This window comes from Apus apus, chromosome 4 (genome assembly GCF_020740795.1).
Source record: "Apus apus isolate bApuApu2 chromosome 4, bApuApu2.pri.cur, whole genome shotgun sequence".
In the NCBI taxonomy this organism is placed as follows: domain Eukaryota; kingdom Metazoa; phylum Chordata; class Aves; order Apodiformes; family Apodidae; genus Apus; species Apus apus.
In genome coordinates, this window is record NC_067285.1 from 63,539,260 (window position 1) to 63,555,005 (window position 15,746).

Below are 15,746 nucleotides of genomic sequence, written 5' to 3' on the forward strand. Positions count from 1 at the left end.
GGTGTTGCTGTCCCCCCTGACCTTCAGCTGAGCGCCCCCGCGAGCGCGGCCGCAGCCCTACCGGGTGGTGGATGCGGGGGATAAATTGCGGCGTCTGTTCCCGAGGAAGGAGGCGGAACAAACAGGCCTGGGGGGAGCCTGAGGGAGAGAGGGGCTCGTCGTAAGGGCAGAGCTGCGCGGAGGGAGTGAGGCTGACGTCCCGTCTCCTTTTTAGGGAAAATGCTCTCGAAGATAAAGTGTCGCTCTACTGGAAAAGCGAAGATAATACCATTTCCGAAGTGAACGGTACAAAAGTGTTCAGTTACGGTAAGAACGTGGAAGCAGTTATTTTATGTGGATGCTTACGTGTACCTTCGCTCCTGAAGCTGCTCGGATGTGCGCTAACGCTGTCGCGAGAGTGAGCCCGGCAGGTGTGCAAGGAGCCCCTCCGCGCAGGCTCCGGGTGTTCGCTCGGATACCCGGTTCTGCACGGGAGTAGCGTGGTATCCCGTGGGCAAGCTCGGTGTCCCAAAGTGCCAGTGCTGCTCTCATGCCTGAAAACGTGAGAAAGAGCTTTATTTCTAACGTTAATCTGTCATTCACGCACGAGAAGTCAACTAATTCCTTGCATCCGTTTAAAGTGAGTGCTCAAACATTTCACTACGCACTCTCAAAGAGTAAGGGGCTTGTTAGTAGGCGTCCCTCTAGCCTGTGGGTGGGTACTTTAGCATGCTAATAGCTCGTTAATATATTAATACAGTGATTTAAATCACTCTGCTTTTTCCCCAAGTGCTCAAGCCTGTATCTAAAATAAGCTGTGGGGTGGGCTCCTTTCCCTACCCTTCATCTGTCTAGCAGGTGTCCTGCAGGCTTGTCTCAAGGCTGGGCTGTTGGCTACTAGGGCTGTGTTTTTCCCTAATTGGAATCTGGTTTTGTTTAATTCTTAGTGTTTCACTGTTATCTAGGCCTTGTTTTTATTCTGCTTGTCCCCTGTTTTCTCTTTTATGTGATTTGTCCCCCAAATGTGATTTTCACCCCCCACCCCCATTTTACTTATTTCAGTTAACTTGCATCACTAGCATCAACAATGACCTCAGGTTTTTGCAACATCCCTGAATTTTTCTGTCCAACAACATAACTTTGAAGGAGTGTTTTTGGGGTAGCCGGGATTTTGGTCATTACCGGGAATGCACCTTTGAAGTCAGCTGCCTGGTGGACATTGCTTTCTCCATTCTAGTTCATGCTGTAGAGTGGTTTTGGAACACATAGGCTGGATTTCTTTTCTAGGGCTAGTCCAGTGCTTTTAGGGAGACGGGGCAGGGGAACACAAAGCTGAAAAGTTCCTAGTGTGGATGTTAGAGCCTCACCCTTGCTTTGTCTCTTCCTACTGATCCACTCACTTGTTAATCTGAATGTAGCTACCACAAAGATCTCTCCCAAATTATAGATTGAATAAAAGCATGGTTCAAGCTAGGAGTTCAACAAGTGTCCTGACTTGTCAGATTTACAGTCCTCATAGATAAACTAGGATTAAATGGGATGATTTTTTAACTCTGTCAGTCATTTTTAGGTTTTTTTATGTGTCTGTTGTCTGTTCATTATATCTTTCTTGGTTCTGGGTTTAGTATTTCTTTTGCTTAAAAAAAAATAAAATTAAATTTAAAAATGCCTATATTAGTAGTGTCACAATTACATTCTATATTTGAATTATCCTACAAATAATCTGCTGCCCATTTATTTGATTTGAAGTCAGCAATACTGAGTTGTACAAAAATAGCTTGTTTTTGATGTGCAATACAATGGATTGACATGCTGTATTTTAATTTTTTTAAGATCGTGTCTTTCACTCAAGTGACAATACTCAGCAGTTATATGAAGGTGTAGCTGTTCCAATTATAGAGTCAGCTGTGCAAGGCTATAATGGTAAGTTTAAAACTGTGCTTAAATCTTATTTATTATGTATTTCATAAGTAATTAGTAAACTTTAACTATCTTTCTAGGCACAATTTTTGCTTATGGACAGACTGCTTCAGGGAAGACATACACAATGATGGGAAATGAAGATTCTGCGGGCATCATTCCTAAAGCAATTCAACATGTTTTCAAAGTTATTTGTGAGGTGAGCAATTCCATAACATTGAAGTGACTGAAAGGGCTAGAAATATTTATGACTGATACATAAAAATTACTTATGGTATCAAGGAGCTTATGAAGGAAATTAATTTCTATTGGGCATATGTTGTAGTTGCTTTCCTAGCCTTGCAAATATGAGCAGTTTAAAAAGAGATAATGAAACTCTTAGTTGGACTCAAATCGGAACAAAACTGAGTGGTGGTTTTTAAATTTGCAAATACACTGAACCTTGATTTACATGTATAATAGATGATTACTCATTAATGTGGTACATAATGTATCGTGAAGCTTTGTGTTCTGCTGTTTTAGCACTTCAAAAATGTAACAGTATTGAAAACTTCTTTAGTGAGAAGAATAACACTAAATGACAGAATGGAACTGAATTTACTTACTGTAGGCTTTCAAAAGAGTCATAGGCTAATTTCTCAATGCTAATAGGAAATAAGGAGAAGGCATAAGTTATAAAAGTGATTTCCAAAACATCATGTGCAGAGCACTTGCTTCTGCCTTGAGGATTTTGGGTAATTGTTATCAGGTATATGGGAAGTACACTGGTCCTTTGAGAAGGTGCAGAGTACCTTAGGGGGTCTCCAAAAGAAACTAAAGACAAGAAAGCTTTCCAATGGTGCTGTAGTCTTTGAATCCATTCTGCAGCCTCTACTCACTCCATGGTTCCCTACCAGGGAGGCAGGACAAGAAGCAGCAGCAAAGCAAATCTAAGCAAGTGGAGAGAAGGCTTAGGTACACACAGAGGAAAAGGCCTAAGCAGGAGGAAATTAGAAATGGAGAAGTCATTTAAATGGAAGGACTATTGTGATGCTTCTGTAGGGCAGTTTTGTTTGTTTTTTTTAAAAACCTACTGAAAATGCTGTACCATTAATGCAGCTGGAAAGTGCTGGCATAGAGGAAAAATGATTCTTTACTGATAGGTACTCATGTGTGAAGAGGATGGGAGAGTAAGAAATCTGTGGAATGATCTCTGAACATATACCTTTGATTCAGTGTATTTGCATTAAAAGGTGTTTACTGATTATTCTGGTGTTTGTTTTCCTTTTCTTTGAACATTAGATTCCAGATAGAGAATTCTTGCTGAGGGTTTCTTACATGGAAATCTACAATGAAACGATTACAGATTTGCTTTGTGATATCAGGAAAAAGAAGCCTCTGGGAATTCGTGAGGATGTTAATGTAAGTGGATGTTACATAGTGTCAGTATTGTATCTGCTTGGAGTAAAAGGAGAGGTGTAAAAAAAAAAAAAGCTTTCTGAAGCATCTAGTTGAAAACTCTTCTGTGTCAAATTGTGTAATTGTAATCTTCAGTATTAGCATAAGGACACTTGATACAGTATAGTAACAACTGTGAAGCTGGGCTTGCTGTTGCTGATTTAACTTTTAATACTTTGTAAATGTATACTTAATCCCTTAAGTTTTCCAGAATAGTATATTTTATTTAACTTTGGCAATGGGAGTTATCTAGCTAATAAAACTTCTACAAACATGACATTAAGTCTCTAGGTCAAAGCATCAGAAGTTTTCAGTAGAGAGCTACTTTAATACCACCTTCATGTCATCTACAAAGTTCATACACTTTTCTACTGTAATAAAAAAATAACCTGCAGACTAGAACTATCAAGTAGGATGTTCAGTAGGGGAAAATAAATCTTTATTAATACATCTTCAGTTTCTTGATACCAAGTTTTGTAGCAAATAATAAAAGTTTGTGGGTATTTTTTTTTTTATGCTCTCAATGAACAATGCTTTTAGAACAATGGAGGAAGGAAGATTTATCAGTTGTGTGATTATGGCCTTATAGCATTTACTGACTGAAATACATACTCCAGGATTCCCTCAGAATATGTCCAGAAGGACATTTCCCTCAACAGTTTTAATTTTAGAAAGCTTTCTAAATCTGTTTTGTTCTTGTGCCATTAGGTAACAGTTGAGATAAAGGTCTAAGCTTCCCTGTTCCTTGTATTCAGAGTAAAAACACATTCAACTGAAGTTATTTCCTCTTAAGGAAGCAAACCAGAATAAATACAATAGTAATTGCTGGTAATGTTAGCTTATAGTGTTGAAGGGAGTTTTAGAGTTCAGTAAAACTTGTTACTGTTTTTGTTCTTAAGAGGAATACGTATGTAGAAGATTTGATTGAAGAGGTGGTGGTTGCCCCAGAACAAGTTATGGAATGGATCAGAAAAGGAGAAAGTAAGTTGTCTGGCTTTTTTAAACAGTGTCAGTTGATATCTTAGAAAAGCACTGATGAATCTGATGTATCTAGAATAATGTGTTACCTCTTTGAAACTACATACAGAGACCAATGTTTTCAGGTGGTTTTAAAATGTGTATTTTGTCTGTTATCTCAAGTTTATCAACGTTGTAAGCAAAAGTATTCTAATATTGCTTTTGACAGAAAATCGCCACTATGGAGAAACAAAAATGAATGAACACAGCAGCCGTTCTCACACTATCTTCAGAATGGTAACAACTGTTTCACTATTGGCGGGGAGGGGGAGTGGTGCTGTTCTTTTTGAAGTGGCAGAAACTTTATTGCACCCTCTTCCAGATCATTGAAAGCAGAGAACGAAGTGACCCAGCAAATACCAACTGTGATGGAGCAGTGATGGTATCCCACTTGGTAAGCTGTACTCTGAGAAGTTTTATAATAGACATTTACATAGAGAATATACTGTTACCTCTTGTTTGAGAGAAGAATGTTACTTTATAATGACATTACAAGCATACTTTGTTGTTAACTTCTGTCAGACATTTCTTAAGTAGAAATTGTGTTTCTGATTGTATAGAGGAAGACTCCTGGACTGTTACCCAAAGGTTATGTTCCCATCAAAGGGAATTCTGACATGAGAATAGTTCCTAGATAGCTTTTGCTAGATTGAGGAGCTTGTGCTAGAATGAGGCTTTTCCTCTGGTATTTAGTTTATTCCTTTCCCTAACCCCACAACAACAGACAAGGACATACAGCTGATTCAGGACAGGGTGCTATAACATTTTATCTAGTCTCTCTTAAACATGGAAGATTGGACTAGATGATCTGTGATTCTATGAAGCTTCCTACAGTTTGAATCTGTAGTTAACACTTCTATATTGAGAAACTGTTTATTTTTTGGTAGCAGCAATTGCACTGCTAGTTTGAAATATTCTTCAGGGTGGTATCAGCAGAGTTCACAAATCCTTATTCTATGTCCTTATGTATCCTGAAATTATTGGTTGGTATGTGTGTAGTACCTATGGATTACTTTAAATAATGTCAGATCTCTTGTTTTTTTTCTAAGTTTAACTTTAGATTATTAAATTCTTAGAAGTTTAGAATTATGAGCATCTGAAACTAAATTGCCTCAGAACTAACCTGTGAAATAATTAATTTGCAGAACTTGGTGGATCTGGCAGGCAGTGAAAGGGCCAGTCAAACAGGATCTGAAGGTGAGTGTTAAATGAGGCTCTCCTGATGACCATTTCTGTTAATTAACCCTTATGTGAGACTCTGATAGAAAGGAAATTATTTTATCTATGTACTGTTGCATTACTTACTATAAGTAATCTCTCTTCTGCTTGGTAGGGCAGGATCTACTCAGGAAAACGCTGAAAATGCTGTAAAGTGCAAACAATTAGGTGGTAATATGGCTTTTCTAGAATAGCAGGTCCAGCAAGAGTCATGCACTGAGCTAACAGAATGGAGATGAATCAGTAAAGATTCACCTGTATTGAAGAAATCATTAAAAGCTTGTAGGGACTCGTATGTAAAGGTGAAGAGTAAAAACATGGCTCACTCTTTAGCTAAGAGGAAGCTTGCTTGTTAACAATGATGGCATGAAGCTGCACAAAAATGCTGTTATGATTTTAAAAAATTATCTGAGAGGAACACAAGTTACAGTTCTCTCTTAAAAGGAATAACTAACCCCAAGTTCTATCTAAAACTGGCCTGGTATATTTACAGGTGTAAATATGGACATCTGCAAAATCTAAACGGGGATCAAAATTAAAGCTTTTATGACCTCATCTACTTACTATATAATTATTATTCTTGTTTGTTTCTGATAGATTACTATGTTTTGATGCATTTCAGTTATAAAGCATTTGATACTGGGTGCTGATGTGTCATAATACAGTGTGGCACTTGAGATTTAACTCTTGGATAACACCTGTAAACATAACGTAGCACAAAAGCATGATAGGTTGCAAATGTATCTTAATGTTGTTTTAAATTTAAAAATAAGTAATTTTTTTAAACACTGTGATACTACCTAGGTCTCCGACTGAAAGAAGGCTGCAATATAAACCGAAGCCTGTTCATTCTGGGTCAAGTTATCAAAAAACTTTGTGATGACCCTTCTGGGTAAGCACTTGTGCTTGTACACCTGTTTTAAGAGAATCAACTAAGAAATTGCAATCCTTTATATATAACCCTATTTTACATAGGTAACTATTTCAAATAACTTCTTGCCTCTAGAACAGACATTTACTATTTTTTCTATACAAAAATATGAATTCATTCTTTTTTTTGTCCCTCTTTTTCATCAGCTTTATAAATTACAGAGACAGCAAACTGACTCGAATTCTGCAGAACTCCCTTGGAGGAAATGCTAAGACAGTTATTATTTGTACAATTACTCCTGTTTCTTTTGATGAAACGCTCAGTACTCTTCAGGTAATATTTGGCTATATTCAAACATTATTCTGACTCAAGGTTACACTGTAAACAAGTTGTAGGGCTGAAAGATGTAACTTGCTGGATCTGTAGTCACTAGAACTATCTGCAGATTCTGTGAGGACTTGGAATACTTGTTTTGTCCACAGCATCTTTTCCTATTCACCCTTTTGTACTATGTTGTCTAGAGCTTTCTGGCAGTTGGAACAAAACTCCTCCTCTCATCTTACAGGCAGTAGATAACCTCTGCTTTCTTAGTTTTCTTTTCCAAATACAGTTAGAACTGCAAGTCTGCATTAACATAAGATGTCAGGTCCTACAGGAAGGACAGTAATTGAACTATTAATTAACTGTATTTTTTAGGTAGAATTGTCTTCCTTTTTAGTGGTCTCTTAAGGTGTTTGTGGGGTTTTTTTAAATAACTTGGTATGTTTTTGCTTTAATGTTAGGCTTAATTCTTTAGGTATTGGTATCAAGCAAAGAAAACATACTTTTCAAAGCTTAGAATATATTAAAATAAGCAAATCTAAATATTTGTGTCCTTTATGTTGCTTTTCACGTAATAAACTGTCCCTTTAATTCTGTTGGAAATATGAGACAGTCTTTCAATATATATCTAACTAATGCCCATAAGAGAATATTCTTCCAGTTTGCCAATACAGCCAAAAGAATGAAGAACACTCCAAAAGTAAACGAAGTACTTGATGATGATGCACTCCTAAAGAGATATCGTAAAGAAATTCTGGATTTGAAAAAGCAGCTGGAGGAAGTATGTAATAAACATAAAGTACCTTTAGTCTTGATAGCTATTTGAAAACATTCTGTTTTAAATGAGTATCAGTTAAATCTGGAGGGCTTGGTAAACTGTTGATAGCGATAGCTGTCATTTCTATTGAAATAATAGAAACTGAAAAGGTGATGTGAAGTTTAGAACAATTGATAACATACCTGTGTGAAAGCTAATACTGAGTAAGATCAACTAAGTGAAATGCTATCTTTCTGAAGGTTAATGTATTTAAAGAACTATAATTTGTCATGTCTTACAGGGCATTTTTATATTGCCACAGATCAAAAACTGACATTAAAAAACTTCTTCCACTTCAATTAAAGAGTCCAACTTAGCTCATACTTTTCCCCCTTACCAATGTTTATCTTCAGTTTGAGTTGCAAGAAGTTACAACTACATAAGATCAGTGGCAAAACTTATGTCATGTGCAGGCAGAAGACATTTAGAAAATGAGTAATAGTAACTTCCCACCAAATAGTCTCATCTGTTCATCTTTCTCTAAAAATTGAGAGTTGAGAAGCGGTCTTGCAAGTCTTGTTAAGAACATAGATTATAAAAGATAAAACACAGGAAAATCACGTTTCTGAACATACCATTTTTGTGAATTAAATAACCAAAAGATCTTTTTTTGCAAATAGAAAAAACTAGTACAAAATTTTAAGGAAAAATAGCCTCTTATTTTTAGAAAATTAATTTGCAGTATAAACTTGCACCCAAAAGTGTTTGCTATGTTCTGAGACTGTAGGTAGTGAATAAAGTACTTAAGCACAGAAGAGTGTGTTGGAAAGTCCCATGTGAACTTTAGAGTTACTGAAAGTATTGTATGCTTATGATAAAGTTGACAAAACAGCTACTGTCCAGCAGTTGCTATATAATAACGAACTTTCAATACGTCAAATTTGAAGTGACCACATGTGTTAGAGTACCTTGCTGTTATTTCACAATTGAATTATACTTGTCAAAGAGCTTCAGGCTTCTGCCACCATGGGAAGGTCATCTTAAACTGTGTTGCCCTTGAAAGAATGCTTTTTTGTCCCTAGAAAAATCCGAGGCTGTATTGCTTGGCAGAGTTTTGACACCTTTAGTCAGTTTCATTGTTAAAGATTAAAGACTGCTCTTTCACACTTAAAAGAATGTATGTGTAGTTGTTTTTAAATATTAGTAATTTTGTATCTTCTACGGAAATAGTTTATGCTCTCAAAATATCAGTTTGATTAATGTTCTTTTTTTTATGGAAGGTGTCCTCAAAGACTCAAATGCATGCAATGGAAAAAGACCAATTGGCACAGCTGTTGGAAGAAAAAAATTCTCTTCAAAAAGTACAAGAAGACAGGATAAGAAACTTAACTGAGATGCTGGTGACTTCTGCTTCCTTTTCCTCAAAACAGAATGCTAAAGTAAGCACCTGTTATAGATCTTATTTGTTAAACTGAAATGCTTTGCAAAAGGTAATACTGAATATCTAGGGTTGTACTGACAATGAAGAAAAAGTTTGGCAATTTTCACACATTTTCTTACTTTTAAAGGGGTAACTTTTAAAATAACTTCTGAGTATCAGTTGAATGTTGCCTTGTGAAAAGACTGCAGAGACTTGCTTTCAAACAGTTTTGCTGTAGTTTAAATTTTAAGAAATTACGAAACACTGTCTAGTTAGCTGCTGTTACTGTTATCAAACTAGACTAATGCAACAACTATTCTTTACTTGGTGCTTTGGTTGTATAACTTTTTCTGTAAATACTTTTTTGTTTTTAAAGGCCAAGAGAAGAAGAAGAGTTACTTGGGCTCCTGGCAAAATAAACCAGGCAAATGTAAGCTATTTTGATGACTTTGAAAAGCCAAGGCTGACTGAAACAAAAAAAATGAAAATGTCTCTGTTGTCACTACCAGACATGGAAGATTGTAAGTATCTTCAAGAAAAAATAAGGAAATGCTGCAAAGCAGCTTTTGAAACTAAAAATAATCCCTTTTTAATAAATTTAAGTTAAAATGCAAATTATTTGCTAACAATATAAAAGCTACATTTACTTGGCACTATACTACTCAAGTTGTCCCATGAACCCAGTTTTAAGAGTTTCTTTATCCCATACAGAAATAACATGTGTCTGCTAGCAAAGAATGCTGCCTGAAAGGAAAGTGGTTCTAGCACAATAATACTGGTAGTTCTTGTGCTGGAAATAAGGTACATTTCATTTTAGAAGTTGGGACATGAGTCTTACAGGTGAAATGATGACTAGCAAATTCCTGTTAGATAACTTTGCAAGCATTACTTAGTTTCCCAAAGGGAATAATTTTACTATCTGATAGAACAAGAAAAAACCCACATCAAAACAAAACCCCCAAATATCTCTGTATGGATTTTACAACAAATTGACTTCTCTTCAGTATCTTGAACTTTGAATTTGTTAAAACCAAATGTAAAAGCTGTGAGGTAAAAGTCAGGGTCTACAAATACTTACACCACACATCCTACCCCTACGCTCCAGTTTTTCGTAAAAGTAGCCAGTTATTCTTTAACACAGACTATCCGTCCAAACTGTGTTCTTCCCCTAAAAAGGAGGGGGGTGAAGGGTGTGGGGGGAGCATGTGGAATTCCAAAATTTTCAGTGAGAATAGAGAAGTAATTATTCAAAGATCAGATTAAGATACAGAGAAATTCAAGGACTTACTTAGATGAGTGAGGGACAAAAAATGTTGAACTGAAGATGAGAATATTTGGACTGTGTTGTTGCTGAACCTATTCTTCTGTCAAACTTTTTTGCTTGTGTGGATTGTGTGGTATTTTTCTGCGTGGGGGAGATGGTGCTCTTTTCTTTAAATCTTGCAGGATACTGTTGAGTGGTTATTTCCTTGACACTTAAATGATTTTACTAGTCTGTAAGTAAGTATACTCTAGATTTGATTTAGTATTCATTAACATATGGTAAGGAGATAAGCATAAACGTAGAGGCTGAACTTCAGCGTTGCTCCCTTTCACAAGAGATTTCATGAGATTCAGAAGTCCTACTATATCTGTGTCATTGAATGTTTGACTAGAGCAACCTGGCCTAGAGGGAGGTGTACTTGCCTGTGCACAGGGGTGGAACCAGCTGATTGTTAAGGTCCATCCAACCCAAGCCACTCTACAATACTCAGTGTGCTATTGAAGAATTGTTTCCAATGTGATAAAATTATTTGATAAGAAAATAATTCTAGATACTCTGTATTTTTAAATACATCTTTCTTTTCAGCTATGTTAGAGAATTCTGAACATGACAGCCAATTTCTGATGGCTACTGATCAAATTTCAGAAGTAGAATGGACTGCTGGACCTAACATGAATTGGGTAACTACATAATCTATTTTGGTCATCTTAATACAATGCCTATACATATACATGCTTCTCTAAGATCAGACTTGTGCTTCTGTAGAACACTAAAATTCTTCTGTATGTCTGAAGAATTATTATAACTGGTTAGGAAGACTCTTGGTAATTTCTGATGTTGTGTGATGATTCTGTGTGGGTTGTGTGGCAAATGATCCAGTAAGCTTTGGGATTTAAAGAGGACTAGCGATAAAAAGACAAGTAGCAAGAAATATAATACTGAAATTGCTTGATCTTGTAGATGAATTAACTGAGAGCGATTCCTTTTCTAGACTCAGAGAGACTTTGAAGAATCTGTGCAGCTCTGTGAAGCATTGGCCCTAGAGAAGGTAAGTCTGTTCTGTATTTTCTAGAAATAAGACTGACTTCTCAACAACAGCTTCTAAAGTTTCTTGTGCTTCTTCAGGATATTGCTGTAAATGAGGTCAATGCCCTTCAAGCTAACTTTAATAACCTGGTATTGGAAAATGAGCAGTTGAAATCGGAAATAAATGAAATGAAGGAGAAACTGAAGGAAAAAATAGAAATGGATGAATTTGAAGCACTGGAAAAACAAACACAAAAAGATCATGAGGTAAGATGCATGGAAATAAACACAGAAGAATCCCCTATGCTGAAATGTTTTTATAGAGTTTATTCAGGGTACATATACTTAGATGTTGATTCACAAACATGTGATGTTACAAGCTAAGTTCAGCATTAGAATGAATGAACCCAAGTTTTAAACTGAACTTAGTGCAAAATTCAGACTTACATTTTGAAGTCTGGTTAAATGTCTATTTTTGTGTGTATATGTATCAAGTATCTTTATATATGCATTATCTGAATTTCACTCTAGACTTCTGCAAGAGAAAGTTGTTTTGCTGCATAAACAAATTTCTTACCTGTTTTCAAGTTCAAATATGGTTGCTAAACTGTATGTCATGTATTTCTTGTGCAAAACATCTTGGCTTATGATCCAAAATAACTCTGGCTTTTGGTAATCCATTGAACAGTGAGCATTAACTTTTAATATATTATTTAACTCAGCAATAAAATAATTTAAAGTAATAGTGTGAATAGTAATGTTTGTGAAAAATAAAAACGTTGTATTTTGTGCCAGGAAGTCAGAAAAGGTAAACCTACCTACTGGATGATTTATGATGCAGAAAATGCTGGGTTTCACTTTTCTCCTCCTTGTGCTGTTAATGAAGATGTACATTGTTTGTCCAAATGTTTTATGCTCTGATTCTGTAACCTAAAATAGGTATTACTGGTATTGGGTTCTAACTGCCCAAGGGCTAGACCATCAAATAAGTCACTGCACGCATGCGTGCACACACACACACACGCACACACACAAACTCCTAAAAACCCCTTAAACTGAAGTAGTAAAACCTCAAACCAAACATCTTGAGGTACTGACAAATGGATGTATTATTCCATTTCTTTCCTGATACCTTCTCTGCAGATTACTTGTACACACTAGTTCATTAATATCTTCTGACTGTGAGACTAAGGCTGAAGCTGAAGTTACATCCCTCTGGTGTTTGAGGTTACAGTTTAACAAGTTTAGCCCTCATTTTCATTGTGTTCTTCCAAATGCTTGTGGATCTGAAACAAAATGGATCCATAATGGATTCTGATTTAGCTTGTATTTAAGATTCTTTTTAGGAGATCCCTTTGTATGCTAGGCTAACTGTGGTATCATCCTTATCAGCCAATTTTTAACAAATCTTCAGTTTTCCCTGTAAAGTTTTGCATGTCTGTATGTTGTGTGCAATAACAACAGATGCAGTGTTCTAAAATAGCTTCTATTACAAGAACTGCTATTTGAGTGATTCATGTTTTCAGACATGTATGTGAAAACAGTCCATAAAATGTAAGCATCTGTTGATACCCTCATAAATTAATTACAGTAATACTGTAAGATCACATCACTAAATACATTAGTTGAAATCCACCCATTTAAATCACCGCAGGTACATGCAGGTAAACTCTATTTTAATAATGATATTAAATTACTAACAACAGTAGGATTGTACCATATCTTCTTAAAACTATCCTCTGATTTTAAGATTACATACTCGGTTTTCCTCTTGCTATACTCCTAACTACAGAAATACTCAAGTCAGTGCTCATTTTAAAGCTTTTCAGTGGTATTAAAATTACAGATTGGATTTTCTCCATACCTACACTTGTGACTACACAGAAATAATTGTAGATTAGTGCTTATTGTAAAGGTTTTTTAACAAAGACCAAAATAAGTGCTCTTCAGCTTTAGAAGCGATTTTTATCTAGTCTTCCACTTGTGCTTCCTTTTGGAGGATGCCACTGCATGTGTTCATGGCTTGCTTTACCTCAGTTTTGGCACCTTCTCATTTTTGTTAGTGGATAAATTAAATTGTAAATATCTGCACTGTGTCATAAAAAGCTGCTTAACATAACTAGAATTTGAAGTGTCATAGCTGTACAAATTCTGCATTAAATGCTTTGATCGTGTTGCTCTTGCTTCTCAAAATGTTGCAGTTTAAATTGTACTTAAATCCTTTTTAATTACTGGGAAGCTAAAACTAAGCTTTGCATCTCATCTATCTATTTGGAAGGTTATGTAGCAACTTGCTTTGTAGCTGTTTAGATTTGTGCGTGTATGTATGGCTTCCCCACTAACAGCAAACAATGTAAGATAGACATTGCTTATTTTCATGGTGTTGGCAACTAAAACTACTGGTGTGGGTGCTTTCTAACATGCCCTGCAATTTTGCTTCACTTTGCTCCACAGATACAACTAATGCATGAAGTTACCAACTTAAAGAATCTAGTTTCAAATGCCGAAGTGTACAATGAGGAACTTGAGGTGAGCCTGTCGATGAATTCATGTGCTATAAGACTTATGTGAAATGTGCTTGGTTGTTTTATCTTAAAATACTGTATCTGCTGAGGACAACCTAGACACCCCTGGACTCTAGTTAGTCTTACCAACTAAGGAGGATCTGTCTACACCCCATGAACGCTTGCTATGTACGAAGCAGGTTTTTGTGAAATTCTTACCTGAAAAACCAAACTGAGCACTAGAATCTCCCTTCTCTTTTTTTTTCCTTCAACTTTTAGGCAGAAATAAACTCCAAATGTGAACAGCTGAAAGAGAAAGAGAACAAAATAAGGATATTACAGAATCGTGTGGAAGAGTTAGAGAAAGCAGGAGCAGAGAAGACAGACACATCTCTTTCGGTGGTAAATTTGAGGTTTTTTGCTGGGTTGAGAGGTGGATGTGTTGGAGATTACTTAAATTTAGGTATCACCTTGACCTAATTGAAATGTCCTTCCCTACAGATGTTAGGATAACTTTTTTACTAAATTTAAAACGTTGGTTACTACATTATTACTCAGCAGTAATCTAGTGAAGTGTAGCTATGGGAAATGCTGCTCTTTATCCCATCTCTCAGACTAGTTCCTTTTAGAGTAAACTTACCAAGTAGAGTAAACTTAGCAAGTTTTTGAATCTATATTTACATTTTAACCACATCATGATAAATGCATATGCTTTATTTTGGCTTTTTTTAAATTTATTTGAGTATCTGTCTTTTTCAGGGAGATTCTGATAAGTTAATTGAGGAAATTCAGCAGCTGAACAAATCACTCTTAGATAGTGAAACCATAGCCTTGGATGCCAAAAAAGAATCTGCTTTTCTCAGAACTGAAAATCTGGAGCTGAAGGAAAAGATGGCAAGTACCTGTTAAACTGCATTTATAGCTGTATGAAATGCTGTTAAAAGGTCTCTCTGTTCCCAGACTAATGAAGAATGCAATCAATAATGACAAGATGTATTTGGACAAAACTAATGGATCATGTGCCAAGTACTGGTTCTTATTACAGAATTCACGGCAAAGGAGTTTTCAGGAGAAAGATAAAAACAGGCTTCTTCCACAGGAGTGTGTAGCTAGTTTTAGATTTACCAGTAGAGAGAGAAAATGAACAGTCTTCAGGGAGTTACTAGGACAAAAGACTCCAAACCTAATTTTACCATAGAATAAAAGCAAATGAGATGTGAACACAGAGAAATGGAATGGAGCTTACTTTGAACATTTGAAGAGTAAAGACAAAGTAGTAGAAGTAGTTTTGGCCATGACTGTTAGAGGACTCTAACAGGAATATAGATGTTAAATTATGGATTATTCTGCCACATTTATCAGGGCCTAAGTTGTTCAGAATGACAACAGGAAATGTGACAGATGAAATATCTAAATGTTAAGCAAGTAGATGTATTTTGTGTGAATTGCATGCTGTTTTTTCTTCCTGAAGAATGAACTCTTAAATAATTACAAGCAAATGCAAAAGGATGTTCAACTCTATCAAAGCCAAGTAGAAGCAGGAAAAGCCAGTTACAAAAAAATGCAAGCTGACTTGCAGAAAGAGTTGCAGTCTGCATTTCAAGAAAATACAAGACTAACATCACTGATGGAGGGTAAAGTTCCAAAAGGTACTGTTTCAGTTGGTTCTTTTTCCCTCTCTTGCCTTTTCCCCATAGTGGTGAGGTGGATAGGAAGGACTGGCTCATGTTTTTTTCAAATATTTAGACCTTCATCAGTATAAAATATTTAAGTACCTGGTACTGTTGGCACATAGTAACTACTTTAGCACTTTCTTGAACTACTCAGAAATCTGTTAATTATGGAATCTTCTGTATTTTGCACAAATCCAGTCAAGTTAATGAAGGTTGTTAGGGAGAATCTGAAATAAATCTTAGGTTAATCTAACAAGTAGTAACTATATTTGGACCTGTGGTTTCGTATTTTATTTGTTGGCCATTATAAAATATACTTTTCTGAAATGATGCTGCTAT

General features: G+C 36.0%; 1 protein-coding gene across 1 annotated transcript in view; it reads left to right on the forward strand.

Moving 5' to 3' along the window:
- CENPE (centromere protein E) overlaps positions 1-15,746 on the forward strand; it is a 36,394-nt gene that overhangs the window by 124 nt on the left and 20,524 nt on the right. The window contains exons 2-21 of the mRNA XM_051618279.1: positions 215-306; positions 1,813-1,902; positions 1,980-2,098; positions 3,181-3,300; positions 4,236-4,317; positions 4,523-4,590; positions 4,676-4,747; positions 5,499-5,550; positions 6,376-6,463; positions 6,649-6,775; positions 7,425-7,544; positions 8,801-8,959; positions 9,317-9,461; positions 10,790-10,884; positions 11,196-11,252; positions 11,330-11,497; positions 13,685-13,759; positions 14,014-14,136; positions 14,494-14,628; positions 15,206-15,383. Coding sequence (XP_051474239.1) covers positions 215-306; positions 1,813-1,902; positions 1,980-2,098; positions 3,181-3,300; positions 4,236-4,317; positions 4,523-4,590; positions 4,676-4,747; positions 5,499-5,550; positions 6,376-6,463; positions 6,649-6,775; positions 7,425-7,544; positions 8,801-8,959; positions 9,317-9,461; positions 10,790-10,884; positions 11,196-11,252; positions 11,330-11,497; positions 13,685-13,759; positions 14,014-14,136; positions 14,494-14,628; positions 15,206-15,383 — 2,165 coding nt within the window. The remainder of the gene's footprint in view (positions 1-214; positions 307-1,812; positions 1,903-1,979; positions 2,099-3,180; positions 3,301-4,235; positions 4,318-4,522; positions 4,591-4,675; positions 4,748-5,498; positions 5,551-6,375; positions 6,464-6,648; positions 6,776-7,424; positions 7,545-8,800; positions 8,960-9,316; positions 9,462-10,789; positions 10,885-11,195; positions 11,253-11,329; positions 11,498-13,684; positions 13,760-14,013; positions 14,137-14,493; positions 14,629-15,205; positions 15,384-15,746) is intronic.